Genomic DNA, 18404 nt, shown 5'->3' on the forward strand with positions numbered 1-18404 from the left:
CACTTTGCAACTTAATATTTTTTTTATTTCTAACTTTCCAATGATAAGTGTCAGTTTCAACATCCAATAGACAACTAATTTAGTCGTAAAAGATATTTAATTAACGAGAAGTATAAATTATTTCCTCATACTTTTTGCGTCTTAAGAGATCATTTCCGATTTCATCACTATTAGATGAAATCCAAAGAAAACAGTCAGTGTTATTTATATCAAAATGAAGTTAATTGACATTTTCTTAATGTTTTGCGTCGATTTTCATTATGTGAAGCTGGTAACTGGTGAGTTATTTTAATTATATTTACATTTTTAATGTCCATTAGCAAATGTGGTTATCAATACATTAGACATTCAAAGAATTGTCAATACTTAGCAATATTGTTTTGCGCATAATAAGTGACAACATACAAATATTAATATGTAAATCTAGTAAGAAATGTGGTATGAGACAAGAGACCAAATAATGTAACGGTCACTGTACGGAATTCATCAACTAGCAAAACCTCACAGGTTGAAAAACTGAAGCAATTTATATATCATAAGGACAAAATCATCATAGCAACAACTCATATATATTAACGTTTCTGTTTTTCTGTATCAGAATGATTTTTAATCTTCTGGTTTCATACATGTTGGTGATAAAAACGAATAAAATTAGCAAAACGGGCTACACGCAATTTGAAATATAACCACCAGTTTCAGTCAGCTTGTATTATCCAGTGTACCCATTGGCACTGTTGTATCGGAAGATTATGAATGTCCGAAATGACTTTTATAAATAAAACGGGAAAAATTGTGTTCTAACATTAGATTTACCTGTCTGCTATATCACAATATATAGATAACACATAGCTGAGAGGGTAAAAGAGCAGATGGATATCCCGAGAAAATATTGTCAACCGCGGCAAAGCCAAGGTTGACAATGCTTTTTTCGAGGGGTACCAATCTGTTCTATCACCCTCTCAGCTATGTGTTATTTAATTTATTATACTGAATGCCCTTCTATTATTATAGTCTTTTACAGATAATTTTATTTTAAAAGTATTTTTTATAACGTCACGCATGTGTCAACGTTACGGATATTAGAAAGAAAAAAACAAGTTAAGCAAGATGATTTATTTTTATTTTAACAGTCAAATGATAAAATCTGATCCAAAACGCAGAACTTCAACATTGTATTTAAAAACTTGATTTAAATTCATTTCATTGTCCTTTTAATTATCGATTTTTGATTGGTCTAGACGAGAGGGTAACAATCAAAAAAATTGTTACCCTCTCAGCCATGTGATAGAATAAATTAACACCATCGTATCAGCCAATCAAAATATGTCATTTTGACGTAAAGTATAATAATACAGTTTATTAAGTCTTGTTGTGCCAAACGTGTGTTACATTTATACGACTTGCTATAACAGAAAATGAAAACATACAAGATATTACTTTTATAAATCCCTGTCATATCTTGAATCTTAAAAGTGGATTATCTCTATAACCGTTAAATTGAATATAAAGTCTTAATATTTGAAAGATAAATATACAAATCACATATATGCATAGTTTTCAGAGGACATACATACAGTTGTTCAAATTTCAAATAGTATAAGTGTTTATCTCTTTTTGTCCTAAAAGATTGACAAATTTACTTTAAAAGCATATGATCATTTGAAGAGCCAGCTAGAAACGTTCAATTATTGTTGTACATGTCTCTGTCCAACGGTAATACACAAAACAAAGTCAATTTACAGCTAGCAGTTATTTAAAATACAACAAAAAATTTCAAAGTTACGAATTGAACACTACAAACTATTATGATCCTCTAACCGACAATACGGACGTTGAGCATGATGTAAGTACCAATTCCATTATGCTATAGATTAGCATAAAAATAAATACGTAGACTGGTCAGTTTGATAAAAATAAAGTGATTTCTGATTTAATTTATAACATTAGACTTGAAATTTAAGAAAAATATGAATTATCACCATTTATTTTCCCATTTTTACGCAAAACTTAATGTCCAACGTTTTATTTTATGTGCTAAAGATCAGAGTTCCGTTTTTTCCTACCTTATTATTTCTCCGATCATCGTAAAACTTCACAAGAATTTTGCTATTGTTATAGATATTCGCGTGTTAACGCACAACCAATATCACTGAAACGGTAATCCGGAAAATTTTATTGTGTAAATGGTCGGAAAAATATCGCAGCATATGTAAGGTAAGTATATTTCGGGTTTTCATTTATACAGTGAAATTGAAAAAGCTGAGAGGAAAAATATTTATTATATTTTGAAAGTTTTTTTTACTTTTCTCCTAGTTCATGATCTTTTTTTCCAGAACCAAGGCGTATAGTTTCTATTGCAACGACTTCAAAAAGTATAGTCACATTATCCCAACGACAAAAACCGCTGTTTTTCTTTAAAATTGAAGTTTTAACCAGCTGTCTATCAAATAAGCATAGTTAGATTATAGAAAATAAAATTTGGCGATACAGGTTTTTCTGTTACTTTTTAAACAATATAGTGTTTAATATTTTTTCGTTTATAGCCAACAAGGTTTTTAGATCGTTTCCAAAAAGTTTAGCCGTTTTGTACCAACGTTCGCAAAACGTGATGCTCTGGTTTTTAATTTGATATCGTAATTTTTTGTTCCCAGTTTAATTAGAATGAATATAAAATACATGTATGAATTACAATACAAACAATGTATGAGAAAGGAATAGTTTCAGTTTAAATTCAAACGTTGACCAAATGAGATTGATATAAACAATATTGTGATCTGAGTTATTTTTTGTTGTTGATAAATATTTTGCAACAAAGAAAGCATCGCAAAATGATTAAAAAATAGAATGAAACGGGAATGGAAAGAAATGCAACAAACGAGTATGTACAAATGTATAAATATGAAAAAAGGAGAATATAAATTCAAACTCTAATTAACATTAAAAATAAATTTGTGTAAACTTGGAAATTAACATACATGTATTAAATTCAATAACTTGAACTACTGACGAAAGTAAAATTATAAATTATGGCCTGGGAAGACGTACAACTCCTGTTTAATGAATATTCATTAAAAAATATCTATACGATCACTTCAGTTTCATTTGTAAAACAATGCATTGTTTTAGACAAACCGAAATCGGTTACCAATACACAACAGTAAATCAACCTAATAATACTATGTTTGAACGCATGTAACTTCCTTCGAAATCGACGAAATTGCCTTATTTTGAGGAACCTCGCTTATTAGTACCTACATCGTGCGCAACGTCACTACATTTGAATCCATCACGTCAAACGTAACCAGTCTACTAAAAGCCAGCAGTCCAGAGGGAAACAACTCCATGAATAACAACACACCAAAGCGTAACACAAGCAAGAACAGAACTAAAAGCACCAACGTATTCAACATACCAAAGAAACAAAACATAAGAATCCTTAAACTGTAGAAGCATCAAGATAAACCACTGAATTTTCAGGTGCTGTAAATAACATCAAACAAGACAATGATCCGTGGCAGAGAGTTGGTTTAAAGAAAAAAAAGTCTGAAAACAGCACTAAAATACAATAAGATCTAGTGAAGTTTCCCTAGAATACTACACATCCTACATAAATGATCGAGGTACACTGGGCGGTGATGTTTTTATTCTAGTGCAAACGACATCATAGCAATCGAAAACCAGAGTTTGTAACAAAATGCGAGATTGAATTGGTACAGATACAACTAAAAGTCAAAAATGACATCACAATAGGCTTTTTTCTATGACAGACCGGAACATGGAAGACATTAAAGAATGAGATAAATTATTAAACAATCATACTAACTGCTGATTTCAACTGTCCAGACATAAACTGAATTACCATATCTGAACACCAAAATGCGTAAGACAAGCACATTCAAAGATCATTAATGGAAGTTATTATATATCACATTAATAACACAGATTCATGAGACACCAACAAAAGGCAACAACCTACTGGACATAGTGCTGACTACAAACATGTCACTTATCAAAACATATACTAATGAGGTATTTCTGACTTCGATTTGACTGTCACAGATTGTGACACAAAACCTTATCAGAGTAAGAAGCCACGCAAATGTTATATATACTCAAAAGCAAAATAGTAAGTTATATATAAAGGCCTGACTACTTATATACGTTCAAAAAATTTAAGCTGCTGTAGATGGAGAAGATTAAGAAGAAGTTTCAGTTGACTCTGGTGTATCACTGAAAAGAACTCCTCTCCCACATTAACGAACTAACGGATGCATTTAAATCATCGGTCATAGCTTTTGCAGATAACTGCCTCCTGTACAGAAACATAATAACCCAACATAACCATACACTCCTACAGCGAAACCTCCAAAATCTATAGATATCTGGAGATATGGACCAAAACTGGTGCATGTGCTTCAAGGCAAATTAGTGCTATATTCTTAGCATCAAGAAAAAAAGCCAGAACATGTTCAGCCTAGACGGATATGTACTACAACAAATCCAACATAATCCATAGTTAGGCTAGCAAATATCGGTAGAGTTGAAATGAATTTCAAATGTAGTCAAGAAAGCCAAATCGACGCTTTGCTTTCTAAGAAGAAATCTACGTGTTTGCCCACAATGATTGCATAAAGACCGCATGTGTATCATTAAAACGATCGACTATGGATTATGAGGTTTTAATATTGGACCCATTTACACAACATGATATAATCATTAGGAACAAACAAAACGTAGAGCAGCCAGATTCATAACATGCGATAGTAAAGGGTCAATCACCACCTTTTTATGGTTTCAGAGGAGTTGCAGCTCAATGAAATCGGTCTCTCCCTTTAGTAGAATAGATAATGTTATAGTAAATACATGAAATATTTATAGCTAGTATTATACTAAATACATTACCCTCTATGTGTTCTTTTTATTGTTACCAAAACACACCAGCGAAATCGCGGGCATTTGGAGCGTGGATGAAAGTATGTAAAGTGTTGTAAAAAAAATATAATCTTTTATGACTCGATAATTTCAGGAAAGGTATCAAAAGTAAAAAGAACATGGGGACAGGACACATATTTCAGCCAACCTATTTTTTTCAAAATCTTTTACTGTTTTGTTTTCTTATTTATTTCAATTAATTTCGCAGTTTTCTGATATCTGTATGAACAGACATATGCTAATCTCTGTACTATAGTATATGACCGCCGTTGAAAGTAAACTAGGAATTGACAGTAAATAGCAAATGCAATGTAAACTTTAGTTAAATTATACAAAAAGTCAGAAGTTTTTTCATAGTATACAGAAAAAGCAAAAATAATCGGTGAAAAATTGCTCAAATAATGAGGAAAGCACCAATTTTTTCATGATTGTACATTTTTGTTTACTGAGCAATATTAGCTATGTACCCACCCTCAAAATTCAATTTGGCGGCTTATTTCATAATGGCTGCCGTACGTTCTAAAATATTTTCCATTATTGCACAAACGACAGTGGATTTGATGCTAGAAGCACACAAATCAACATATTTGAATGACTTGGTGCACATATATATGATGTTCTTTCACTACATAATTCAAAATTTGGTGACTATGTGGAACGCATCTATCCCATCGAACTAAAGATAACGGATACCACATATACAGTTCATTCGGCCACATATCTTGACTTACGTCTAGAAATCGACAATGAGGGTCGGTTGAAAACAAAACTTTACGACAAAAGATCTAGAGATGATTTCAGCTTTCCAATTGTGAACATTCCAACATTCCAGCAGCACATGCATACGGGGTATATATCTCCAAATTGATACGATATTCCAGTACTTGTTTTCCCTATTTTGATTTTCTTGATAGAAGGTTGCTGCTCATAAGGAAGCAATCAAACCAAGAGTTCCAAATGGTGAAGTTGAAGTCATCCCTTCTCAATTTTACGGACGCCATCACGAGTTGGTTGACAGTTATGGAATAACCGTTTCACAAATGATATTGGATATGTTACTTACGTCGTAACTACAATCCCCTTCCCTTTCATGAATGTGACCTTACGAATAAGACTATTTCCCGGATTTGTTATCATATAAGCAACACAACGGATGCCACATGTGAAGCAGGATCTGCTTACCCTTCCGGAGCACCTAAGATCACCCCTAGTTTTTGGTGGGGTTCGTGTTGTTTATTCTTTAGTTTTCTATTTTCTGTCATGTGTACTGTTGTTTGTCTGTTTGTCTTTTTCATTTTTAGCCATTGCGTTATCAGTTTATTTTAGATTTATGAGTTTGACTATCCCTTTGGTATCTTTCATCCCTCTTTTAGGGATATGGAGAAACCCAGAGCTAAACTCGCTTTAACAGAGGACAGCTCAAAATTGGTTATTAAACAATTGTACCAAGAATTTGTAGCAGATAGAAAAACGTATGCTCAAAGAACAGCTGAGATTTACCGCAATATAAAACAGAGCGAAGCTCGAATTGAAAAAATATGTTTTGGTCTCATTACGTTTTAAGCTTAACAGAAAGAGACAATGAATATTAATAACGAACAGATGAGAGCAATAGCGTAGCAACTTCAGCAATCTGAAGACAGGATAGATCACAAGGCTTGTAATAATTGCTTGGCGGAATTGATGGTCAACCCAATAAAATATTCAATGTTGTGGTGAGACGAATGGACAAGCTGACAACAACAGCCATGAAAGAGCAGAGGAAACCAAAAGAGTGTGGCAACACCTCTTCTTCAGACTCTTCATTGGAGTGTCAATATACCCGATGGCAAGAAAATCTTGGTGCAACGGAACGACGCCGAAGAATACAGCTCCCAAAAATGCAATAACTCAATGAAGAGGATCCGTGACTTGGGAGGCGTTCATCTACAAATTTGAACAAACGGCCGGTAGATGACAATAAACAAACAGGAAAAAAAGTGTGTAGGCCCAAGATTGCCAGGCCGATGTTGGCTTTGAGTACGCTCGCAAGGTTAACACAGATGTTGACTCCAAGTCCTTAAAAAACATTCATTTAGAGCAGCGCTTCAGCAAGAAAGACAGTCAAACAAGATTGGAACCGAAGCATTCCGTAGAGAATGTTAAGACAAAGATTCTTCAAGGCATGTAATAGAGAGGAACCCAGAACATTCAACAAGGCGTTAAAACAATTGAAAACCTCAATAGCAAACCATGTGGCGATATATGGATCAAAATTTGCCATTTATGACCATCGACAAGTCTATTTTTTCTGATGGCGCAGTATCACCGACCGATAAGGAAATACGAGAAGTCCTTTGTATAATGAGCTCCAGGTGCATAACCTCACACAAATTTTCACAAAACTAGCTGATGTAATGCTTTCAACTAATCAGCATAACCGTGGATTGGCCGATCAACATAACCTCGGTTCTTAATTCTGATCAAATTATCATGGCCGATTACTAGTTCAATGGAAGATTACCTGATCAATATACACGTGGAAGATCTCCTGAGCAATACAATTGCGGTAGATCACCAGATAAAAATACACCCAAGCTTAATGCCTATTGATCAGCAACACCCCCACTAAGCTAGAGATCATACAATCCCTAAAAACAACGGTTAGCATCTCCACGGACAGACACCAAACATCCCGGTTATTTCAGACAACGATCACTTTCACCAGGATACGGAACAAATGAAAGTGCAACCCCAACAATGGAGTCTTTAACCAGCAAACGGACGGGTCAGTAGGCCAACGCACGATTTCAAAGTTTATTGGCCATGACACATCACCTCATCACAAAATCGAACAGAAGACCACGGCCTCGTCCGATATTGTCATCAGACGAACCATTTGAAAGGGCTCAGCAGAGCAACTATACATGACCAGAATATGAGCATGATTGTGGACACTGCTGCAATGATAACATTTAATTTAGTAAATGAGAAATTAATTCCGGCAGAAAATGGAGATTTGAAGAACGTAACGCTACGTGGTTTGGGTTAACAGCTTGTTATTGGGAAGATTATAACGAACGACTCTCGACATTTATAGAGTAAACATACAATGGGATGTGTGCAAAGAGCCATTAACAGACGATGTTATACTTAGGTTAGATATTTTGGACACACTAAGCATAGCGATAAACCTGAGTACTCCCACAATTACCATCAACAATAAAGTGATAAAGGCGGCATTTGTTAACAATGGAAACGACATTTCAACTCAGCAAGTTTGCATAAAAGGAACCATCACAGTTCCGCCAAACTCAAAAATGACTGTTATCATTAAAACTAATAAAAGTGCTGACCAGGAGTGCATTTGATGACCATGCACGCTGAATAGTTGCAAATCGATTTCGCATGTAGTTGGAAAAGGGAATAGATGCCCCTTAACCATTTTAAATGATGGCAATCGTTTAATCCGCCTGAAGAAAGGTACACATATTGATTACATAGAATAATTTGACGATGTAGTGGGTACAGCAGATGAAAACGCGATAAGAGAGGTGAGACGTGGCATTGAAGAGACACGAGCCAAGGTGCCCTAGGCACTGCCTCAAAGTTCTGATGAGTTACCTACCATTCCACTACATTTAACCGACCTGTATTAATATTCAATCGACTCGTTTCAAACTATTTCATTCCAACCATTAAAACTGAAAGCGTTTAAAGAACAATTACAATTACTTGTAACCTATTGATTAACCTTTTTGTATATTACAGCCATATTTGCAAATGTATGTGTTATAGAAATAACTAAATTATTTTTTTATATTTTAAAATTAATTGATTACAAATTCAAGAACATGAAGTCCATTTTTAAAGAGTCATTAATTTAATTTCCGAAATTATATAGGACAATCTTGATGTTTATACCGTTTTCCGCCATCTTAAAAATGGCAGCCGTATTGGATTTTCAAGAGTGAGTCCATAGCTGAAATCAAAGGGTATATCACCAAGAACTACTCTGCAAAGTTTCATGCTTTCCTCATCAAGTGAGCAATTCCGCTCTATATCTGCACCAATCGTCCGGACTACAAGTACATATAAAAATTATGCATAATTTTAAAAAGTCCACAAAGGAAGTCTTTTCTATGACTTAAAGTCCAACCGATGACGGAAACAATATCCGGACACCTTTATGTTTTTATTTTTTCTCCCAAAATAACCCAAACGGAATAATCATAAGCAAGGATGACGAATTGGACTATGCATGGTACCTAAACATGCTAAAGGATGCAAATGCATGATGACTAATTAATTGTGGAAGAAAGAGAAGCGACGCACACAATAAGGTCTTCTCATCTAATAGAATGACATTCAAAACAGTGTAGCTGTGGCCATTGATTGACTTATTAAATTCATCCATTGACTGGGACAACTTACGTGAACGTTTGTCTGTAACGATCTCTGTTCACGACGTACCTACGATAGACATTTAAACTGTGAGGCCATCAAAGGTTTCTTAACGCTTTTAATTATAAAATAATTCGAAAAATTAATCAGGAATAACCTTTATGTTTTGATTTATATAATTGATATAAATCAAAACATCGTGTTATTTCTGATTAATTTTTCGAATTACTTTATTAAGGTGTTAAGAACCTTTTGATGCCCCCATAGTTTTAGTGTCTTCAAAAAGTGCATAGTGAGCAATGGTCGTTATATACAAACGTTAACCTAAATTGTCCCAGTCAATGGATGAATTTAATGTGTCAGTCAATGACCACAGCTACACTGTTTTGAATTTCATTCTAGTATAGATTGTTTTATAATTGATATCCTGAATTTGTCGTGTATTACCATTATACACGCTAGCAATAATGCATTTTATCGTTTTTGGACAGATAAATAAAGTCTTAGTGTAAATGCATGATATAGACGCCATTGGGTTGCACAATGCATGGTGTATCTAATACATGTAATCGTAGAAATATACCACCGCATGTGCTATACACTCTTTCGAAAGAAGTAAAATTCGGCTTGTCAATTAGAAACGGATTCAAGGGTAATCATTGTCAAGTAAGCATTATTTCCAGGACAATTAAATATGAACATGAAATTCCATTTAAATGTATTCGTAATATAAAAACAACAAAACTATAACTTGAAGTATTGTTTCTAATAAATTCCGATTACATTTCTTTGTTTATCTCTTACTTTAAATATATTTTATTTAAGTTTTTATAATATTTCAAATTTGACAACGGTAGGGCAATAGCAACAGAAACTACATATTTAAGCCTCCCAAACGAATAGCAGTTTGATACTGATAGAAAAATAGGTTTTGTCTAATAAGGTAAAATAATTGTGTTTTTTTTCATTTATGCTCTCTGGGGAAACTGTCCTTAACTTTCTTATCCAAAATCTTTCCCGAGCGACTCTGTCGACCTTTGACCAACCCTCGTTGTGGTCTATGATTGTGATGGTAAGGTTTTTGAGATCAGCTTGTGTATGTCTAGGTGATCTCAAATGACGACTTACGGTAGGTCGGGCTTGCAAGTGTAGTCACTTCGATGACCATTCATTCGTTTGTTGAATGGCTGCTCTGTCTCGCCAACATACTGCATGCCACATCGACACTGAAGGAGGTATAAAACATTCTGTGTTTTGCAAGCTATATTGCAAAATATAGTGTACACAGACCCATTCGAGTGGCAAGTAAATGTTTGACTATTTAGTATTTGTTGACAAGTCAGACAACGTCTGTTACCACATGACTTGCACCATCCTGCAATTGAACAGCTTTTATTTGAGGAGACGTCAGCTCTAAAAAAATAAGTCTTTCAGACTTGCTGGTCCATGAAAAGCCAAGACAGGAGGATTGGGAAAGATCGTGGATAATTTAGGGTGTTTGGCAATAGTTTGCCAATTGACACGGATCAAACGTGAAAGGTTAGTAAAGGCTGGATTGTTTGTAAGAACAAACGGGACTATTTTGCTGCGCCTCTTCCGTTTATACTGTAAGAGGTCATTGCGGCTGTGATTGTTAGCGCGCGCAAACCCCTTATCTATGCGCAATTTCTTATAGCCTCGTTTTGTCAAAAATCCGCGAAGTTCCTGTAACCGTTTAGTGACAGCCTCCTCAGAGGAGCAAATCCGTTTAACTCTGAGAGCTTGACTGTACATGATACTTTTTGTACAGTGTTTGGGTGACAGCTTTGGGGAGAAAGGTACTCATGTTTATCTGTGGGTTTACAGTAGAGGTCTGTTGATATGACACCGTCCTTTATAGATGTGGTTATGTCTAAGAAAGATATTTTAGAGTCGGAAATTTCATACGTAAATTTAATTGAATGATGGGCGTTGTTTGCATGTCTGATGAAATCATCCAGTTTTTGTTAGTATTCAATCCATTTCATGTCAACAGCATCAATGAAACGGAACCAAGACAGAGGTTTGGATAAAGATGCCTCAATAATTTGTTTTTCTAATTTGCCCATGAAAATATTGGCGTAAGACGGTGCCATTTTCGTCCCCATCGCTGTCCCGTTTATTTGACGGTAAGATTGTATGCCGTCATCACGAGGTATGTTGGTATACAATGAAGTGACATCTAAAGTGACAAGGAGGGTTTTCGAAGCTAGAGGATTCATGGATTCCATTTTACGAAGATAATCTGTAGTGTCTTGAATGTGGGAAGGAAGATTTTCTACATGAGATCTTAAATGAAAATCGAGGAATTCCGATAGTTTCTCAGTCGGATGGCCGTTTGCGGTTACAATGGGTCTACCAGGGTTGTTAACCTTGTGTATTTTGAGAAGAAGATATAATAAACCAGGCTTGGCATTCTCTGGTTTTAAATAACCAATTGTATTCTCATCTATGTGTGACCGTCATCGTACATGGTTTGTAACGCAGTGATAATTTTGGAGCTAAATTCGGAAGTAGTGTCATAGTCTAGCTTCTTCATCAGAGAGCTGGCGCACTGCTTCCGCGATGTAGTTAGCTTTGTCCATTATCACAACGGCACTGCCCTTGTCTGCTGGTTTTATCACAATATCATCTCGGTTTCTCAGCGATTGGGTGGCTTTTTTCTCGTCAGGAGAGGTGTTATAAAATGACGAGTACTAAACACAGCACTGAAAAGACATTTATTGTCGAAATTCGGATCTGGTGTACTAAAAAAATATTGACACCGTATGTTTGTGGCATAACATCGTGGCCACAAGTTATTTTTTTCTGTTTAATATTAAATTTATATTAAGATCCATTTTGTTACATCTTGTGATCAATTTTATTTGGCAATCGCAAATGGCAGTCAGCAGGGTTAAAGAAAATCAGTTGTTCGACCTGTTAGTCAAATGCGTTTTGTTTAAATATACTTTTTCACTTTTTTGGTCTTTTGGAAAAATGTTGTTTGTGCTGTTTTTAGACCCTTCTACAACGAAATTTGTTTTACATGCACACGTATAAAAATTGCGGTTTTTATCCAACGCAATCATAGGTTTGAACGTAGTTTTCAATTTAGACTCGTTTATATTTTTTCGTTTGGGCTTGTATCATATTTCTCCTCCGGTTTATATGATCCGTTCATCCTATATTGACTCTTAAAATTCAAGAGTCTATCTAAAAATGAGGGTACTTATTATATGGCCTTCCAAATACCGTTTCGATCCCTAACATCACTGAAGAGACATTTATTGTCGAAATCCGGATCTGGTGTACTAAAAAAATATTGACACCGTATGTTTGTGGCATAACATCGTGGCCACAAGTTATTTTTTTCTGTTTAATATTAAATTTATGTTAAGATCCATTTTGTTACATCTTGTGATCAATTTTATTTGGCAATCGCAAATGGCAGTCAGCAGGGTTAAAGAACATCAGTTGTTCGACCTGTTAGTCAATGCGTTTTGTTTAAATATACTTTTTCACTTTTTTGGTCTTTTGGAAAAATGTTGTTTGTGCTGTTTTTAGACCCTTCTACAACGAAATTTGTTTTACATGCACACGTATAAAAATTGCGGTTTTTATCCAACGCAATCATAGGTTTGAACGTAGTTTTCAATTTAAACTCGTTTATATATATATATAATGTCTAAAAATAGCAACAATCAACCACAGGTACTTGTGGACAGGATACCCTTTGGGTGCCCCTGAGTGGGAGTATCCCGAATGACCCCCCATGTAGTTTAATTTTAATTTATTTTTCATTAAACGTTTATTTAAATTGTTTTCACTGGGAATATATGTCGAAGTTACTGACAAACAGCATTTGAGATTTTTGCCAGTCGACTGATATGTATATAGAGAGAAGGTAAGTCACTCTGGTTTTGTTTACTTGAGGTACCAATTAGTAATCACCTTCAAAATAATATTAATAAACGATCCTACCTTTCATGTCACTGACTTCTTTCCTTTCAATAATGAATTTGCTCTTTAGAGATACATATATTTATTAAATCGGAGCTCAAATAGTCCAGTAATTCATTGTTTTAATCGAACGATTCACAGTTTTTATCGACATTTTGAAATGTTCAAAGCACAAATGACGGAAGTGATGACGAACTGACATCTGGCGTAATCTGAGTAATCGGCGCAGCAACGACAACTCCGGTCTTTCTGCGGAGGACTTCCGAATTGCACTGAAACAAATAAAAAAGACAGAGAATGACTAAAAAAAGTACGGGAAAATTTAAGCGGTTTTTATGAAGCTGAAAATAGTATTGAAAAACGACAAATATTTATAATGAGCCAAACAGGTGCCAATTCATTGTTTAACTGGTTAATAGAAAGTTTGAAAGAAACCACAGACACTGAATATGTTGACTGACTTGAAATAATGTCAAAATTTAAGGCTCCAGTAACTGGCCTAGCTGTGGGTAATTTCATGAAAAAATTTTTCCCCAACATGAAAGTAAAACAAGGTCGTTCAAAATATGAGTGGACAAAAAAAACAAACAGGTATTATGGTATCAAGTGGAGAAATGCAAATCAGACTGAAATTGCTTTCAGGGAAATATTTAGTATTGTCCCTAGTGATTTTTTTATATTATCAAACCTCACAGATGCTTTAACACTAGGCCATTTCACTGGCAATATTATAAATGGAAGCAAAGTTCTAATTGAAATAATTTTGAAAAATGACAAAAGCTGGAAATTGCTTTTTAGAGGAAAAACCATTAAACCTGAAAGTCTTGGTATAAATGCAGTGTACACCATAGCTACTGTTTTTGATATTGTTCGTCAACTTAATTACTGCAGAGGTGTTCAGAAGATAGATGAATCCAAAAAGAAAATGACTAATTTTAAAGAGCATGTATCGAAAGCAGGTGATGAAAATTCCAATGATATTTTTTTTGGTTCAGGATCCTGTACTAGCATTTTGCCATTTAAAACGTCCAACACAGTTTCATTTATTTGTTCCTACTGCAAGAAATTAGAAAGACCACCTAAATTGAAACCTGAAAATAATGTCAAGTCAGATCAAGATTGTGCAAATGAACCAAATTCTCTTGATGTCAATAGCAATGAATGTATTTTGAATAAAAATTCTACACATGATAATGAAGAAAATTCAATTACTTTGTGTGAATCAGACAATAATGACATGTCAACAATATTAAATAACATTTTTCCTGACTGTTCTGACAAAATGAAAACTTTTCTTATATCCCAAAAAATGGCACTTGAACGACACCCAAATGGAAGGAGATGGAACAGAGATATCGTTCAGTTGTGCTTATCCTTATGGTGTAGGAGCCCCCGTGGGTATACTGATTTGAGAAATAGTAAGTTCTTGGTACTTCCTTCTCAGAAACTTTTACAGCGGTATAAAAATCGCATTCACCAGGAAGCAGGTATTAACAAAGAAATGCTTCATTGGATGAAAAATGAGGCCAAACTTAAAAACATTCCTCCAGAGGGATATGACGGGGGACTTATATTTGATGAAATGTCCATTCAAGCTGATTTACAGTTTAAAAAAAAGGATGGTGATATACAATTAATCGGTTTTGCTGAATGTTTACCAGAATCTTTAGTCTTTAATCAGATGGCAGCAAATAAAAAGCAACAGACTCTTGCAACGCATGCACTACAACTAATGTTCTTAGGGTTTACAGGATTTAGATTCCCCTTTGCTCACTTTCCTTCGACTACAGCATCAGGTCATGAACTTTATCTGTTACTTTGGGAATCTGTCAATATGCTTTCAAATTTTGGATTTAAAATACAATTTATAAGTACTGATGGGGCACAGTCCAACAGAGATTTGTTTAAACTTTTATTGCCAGAGTTTAGTTCCATGAGTCCTGTAACTTGTTCATTTAAAAACATTTATAGTTATGATAATCCCAAAATATTTTTCATCATGGACATCTCTCATGTTATTAAAAAAGTTCGAAACAATATATTGAAAAGTGGTACTGAAGCTCATTGTAAAAGACATTTAGTGTGTGGTGAAAAATACATTGAGTGGAGTCATTTCAAACAAGCCTATTTATGGGACATTTCTTCACATGTTTTTCCTGTTTACCACAAATTAACACAGGAACATTTTTTTTTAACATCTGAAGCCAAAATGAGAAATTATTTGGCTGAAGATGTCTTAAATTGTGATATGCTTCATTTAATGGAGTTTTACAGAAATAGTCTTGGTGATGGCGGATCATTAGATGCAACAATTGAACTATTAAAATGTACAAGTGTGCTTATAAGAACTGCAGGGATTCAAGGCCTATTACTGATATAAGTGATGACCGACTGAAAGACAATCGTGATGCGATGGATTGGTTTGTTCATTGGGAAAATAGTGTAAAAAATAATGCAACCATAAAAAATAAGGAAAAATGTTTGATATCACACCAAACAAGACAGGATATTATATCTGCTGTACTAGGTTTTGAGGAGCTTTGTTTGTACAAGCTGAAAAAGTCAAATGCTTCAATTATCCCTAACAGGATTAATAGTGATGTGATTGAAAACATTTTTTGCCAGCAAAGGACCTTACATAATGGTGCCAACAGCAACCCAACATACTTAGGATACTGTCATTCTATAAATTCTGTTATACTTGGTCAAGCATCTGTATCAAAGAAGTCAAATACTGGTGGAGTTGAAGAAATTCAGAAACAAAACTGCCCATCCCAAAAGGTATGTTGTTATACTGGTTAATTGTTTGTAAAAGGGTAACAAAATTAAGATCATAACATGAAATTTTTATTCAACAAATTTATTTTATTTTTTGTAACTTCCATGTATTCTATTTAATTTATGTTACTTAATATTTTGTTCACTGATGTCAGAGTGAGTTTCTAAAATTCTAAATATATGCAATATTATGTAATTACTCAAAGAACATACATATTTAGTTTCATATTTCACCAATTTTTTGTTAACAGTTTTATCAATGATGCTGTCTCCTTGATGTGTAATCCCAAACCAGTGGCAGATCCAGAAATTTTAATGATGGAAAAAGGGGGGACTGACTGCCCAAGAGGGGTACTGCTCCAGTCAAGCTTCAGTGGTTCCCTAAATAATCAACCAAATTTTACCCACAAAAAAAAAGGGGGGGGGTTAGCCCTATAAATCCTAAGTTTAAATGTGAGTTAATAAATAAGTTTAATCTACCTTATATTATTGGCAAAGGGGACAGGTAAATTGTTGATCTTCTTCTGTCAGACTTTTCCATTCATTGTCATCCTGAAGCTGAGCACAATTTCTGTGATACCAGAGGGAACATAAATCGCAACAGATCCAATCTTCTCCCTCACAATATGCTAAATTACAAACTGCACATTTTTCATCAGAGTCATCTGTTGTTTTCTTTTTCTGTCCTTTCCCCTTTCCCTTTCCTTTTCCTTTCCCTTTCCCTTTTCCTTTTACTGATGTTCTTTTACTCTTTTTTCTTACAGGTTCAGACGGTACTGAAGGACCGGGGTCAGATTGTACTGAAGGACCGGGGTCAGATTCAGTCGAAACAGTAGATATCTGAAGAATACCACTTGGTCCAGCTTGTTCAGTGTCCATATGAGATTCTTCAGGTGTGTTGACATGTTGTGTTTCTAGAATTTCTTTAACAAGAACATGTATAATTCCATCTTTCTTTTGCTGAGCATTTGCTTTAATTTTAAAATATTGACCAAGTGAAATCAGCTCCTTTTTAGTAAATGAATTTTCATTAAAAAACTTTTCACTTTGCATCAGTTCAGATTTCAACCTTAAAAGTGAGACTTCCTTATTTGTAGAATTATCTTCACTGAAGAACTTCATATTAAAAGATTTAGTTGCTTTTAGTGATTTTTGCATTACCTTTTTCCGCAATGCCACACCCTTTTCTTTTTTCAAAAATGTTAAGTAATCTCTTCTAAATTGACTTAAATTGACTTTCAAAAATAAGGTGACCACTGACTGGAATATTTCAATGTAATTTTCACAAGCCATAACCATTGTTGATAATATATTAGAAATGTCTTCATTTTGGTCCTCTGTAGGCTGATTTCTTGAACTTACTACACATTTTATCCAGGTTTCAAAAAGATCATAATTTCCAAGTACTTCTTCTTTTACAATGCTAAACAGTATCCACTAATCTGCCATGAGTAAACTTTTCACGGCATACTATTTCCAGTTTTTGAAAGAAATTAAAGGTTACATCTGAAACATTTGTCAGACTTTCTCTTTTATTTTGCTTGCCTTTAGTTTCAAGTAAAGTATCACCCTCAGTTGTTGACATATTTAATTCGTCATACGAACAGGTTAAAGAGTTAAAAATATTCATTTCAAACTGATATCTGGTAAATCTGTTTCCTTGCCTTTCACATATAAAGAGTTTCTGATTTTTTTGGATAAAGTGTATTTTAATTTTGCTAAAACATACCCACTAATGTATCTTAATTTTCCCTTTCCAGAGAAGTCCATTTCCTGATCAACAGTCAGTTTCTTTAAAGGCTCAGGAGCTGCCAAATGAAGGTGAGTTGAGAGATTTAAAAAAAAATCTTTCTCCAAATAAAACATGACTGAAGTCAAAAGTTGGAACTGTGGCCCATTAATTTTTTGACCATAATAATTCAGTAAAGTAATTACACTATCTTCATATTCCTTTGAATTTATGTGCTTGTTAAATTTAATAAAATAATCATTTCTGGTTTTTTTGTGAAAATTTCTCTTCTCCTTCCGGAAAACAGTTCAAACCTATATCTTCCATTATAGAGCACTGTGCTTGGAACCAGTCATGAAAATGTTGATAATTTTTGGAAATTGCATCGCTGAAGACTAAAATATTTGCTTCCACTGGTGTGTCAGTAAATGCTTTGAGAACAGTGTCTAAAGCCAGTCTAGAACCTGACTTATCTGGAAGCAACTCCTGATCAGTACCCAGAATATTTTCAATAAATTCTAAATTGTCAATTTCAGATTCTGAGAAATCAGAGTCTACTTCAAGTCTATCAAAAATCACAGTTGAATCTGAATCATCACCACCCCCATCATCATTATCATTA

General features: G+C 34.3%; 2 protein-coding genes across 3 annotated transcripts in view; both read left to right on the forward strand.

Moving 5' to 3' along the window:
- Positions 1–180: 180 nt before the first annotated feature.
- LOC139523773 (nephrin-like) overlaps positions 181–18404 on the forward strand; it is a 49000-nt gene continuing 30776 nt past the window's right edge. For both annotated transcript variants that reach the window (XM_071318022.1, XM_071318023.1), the window contains exon 1: positions 181–278. In XM_071318022.1, the coding sequence (XP_071174123.1) occupies positions 215–278 (64 nt within the window). In that variant the 5' untranslated portion in view covers positions 181–214. The remainder of the gene's footprint in view (positions 279–18404) is intronic.
- On the forward strand, positions 13544–17874 carry LOC139523765 (uncharacterized). Its single transcript, XM_071318016.1, has 3 exons — positions 13544–16056; positions 16818–16946; positions 17814–17874. The coding sequence occupies exon 1, from the start codon at positions 13745–13747 to the stop codon at positions 15653–15655; it is 1911 nt and encodes a 636-aa protein (XP_071174117.1). The 5' UTR covers positions 13544–13744; the 3' UTR covers positions 15656–16056; positions 16818–16946; positions 17814–17874.

Source organism: Mytilus edulis, chromosome 5 (assembly GCF_963676685.1).
Source record: "Mytilus edulis chromosome 5, xbMytEdul2.2, whole genome shotgun sequence".
Classification (NCBI taxonomy): domain Eukaryota; kingdom Metazoa; phylum Mollusca; class Bivalvia; order Mytilida; family Mytilidae; genus Mytilus; species Mytilus edulis.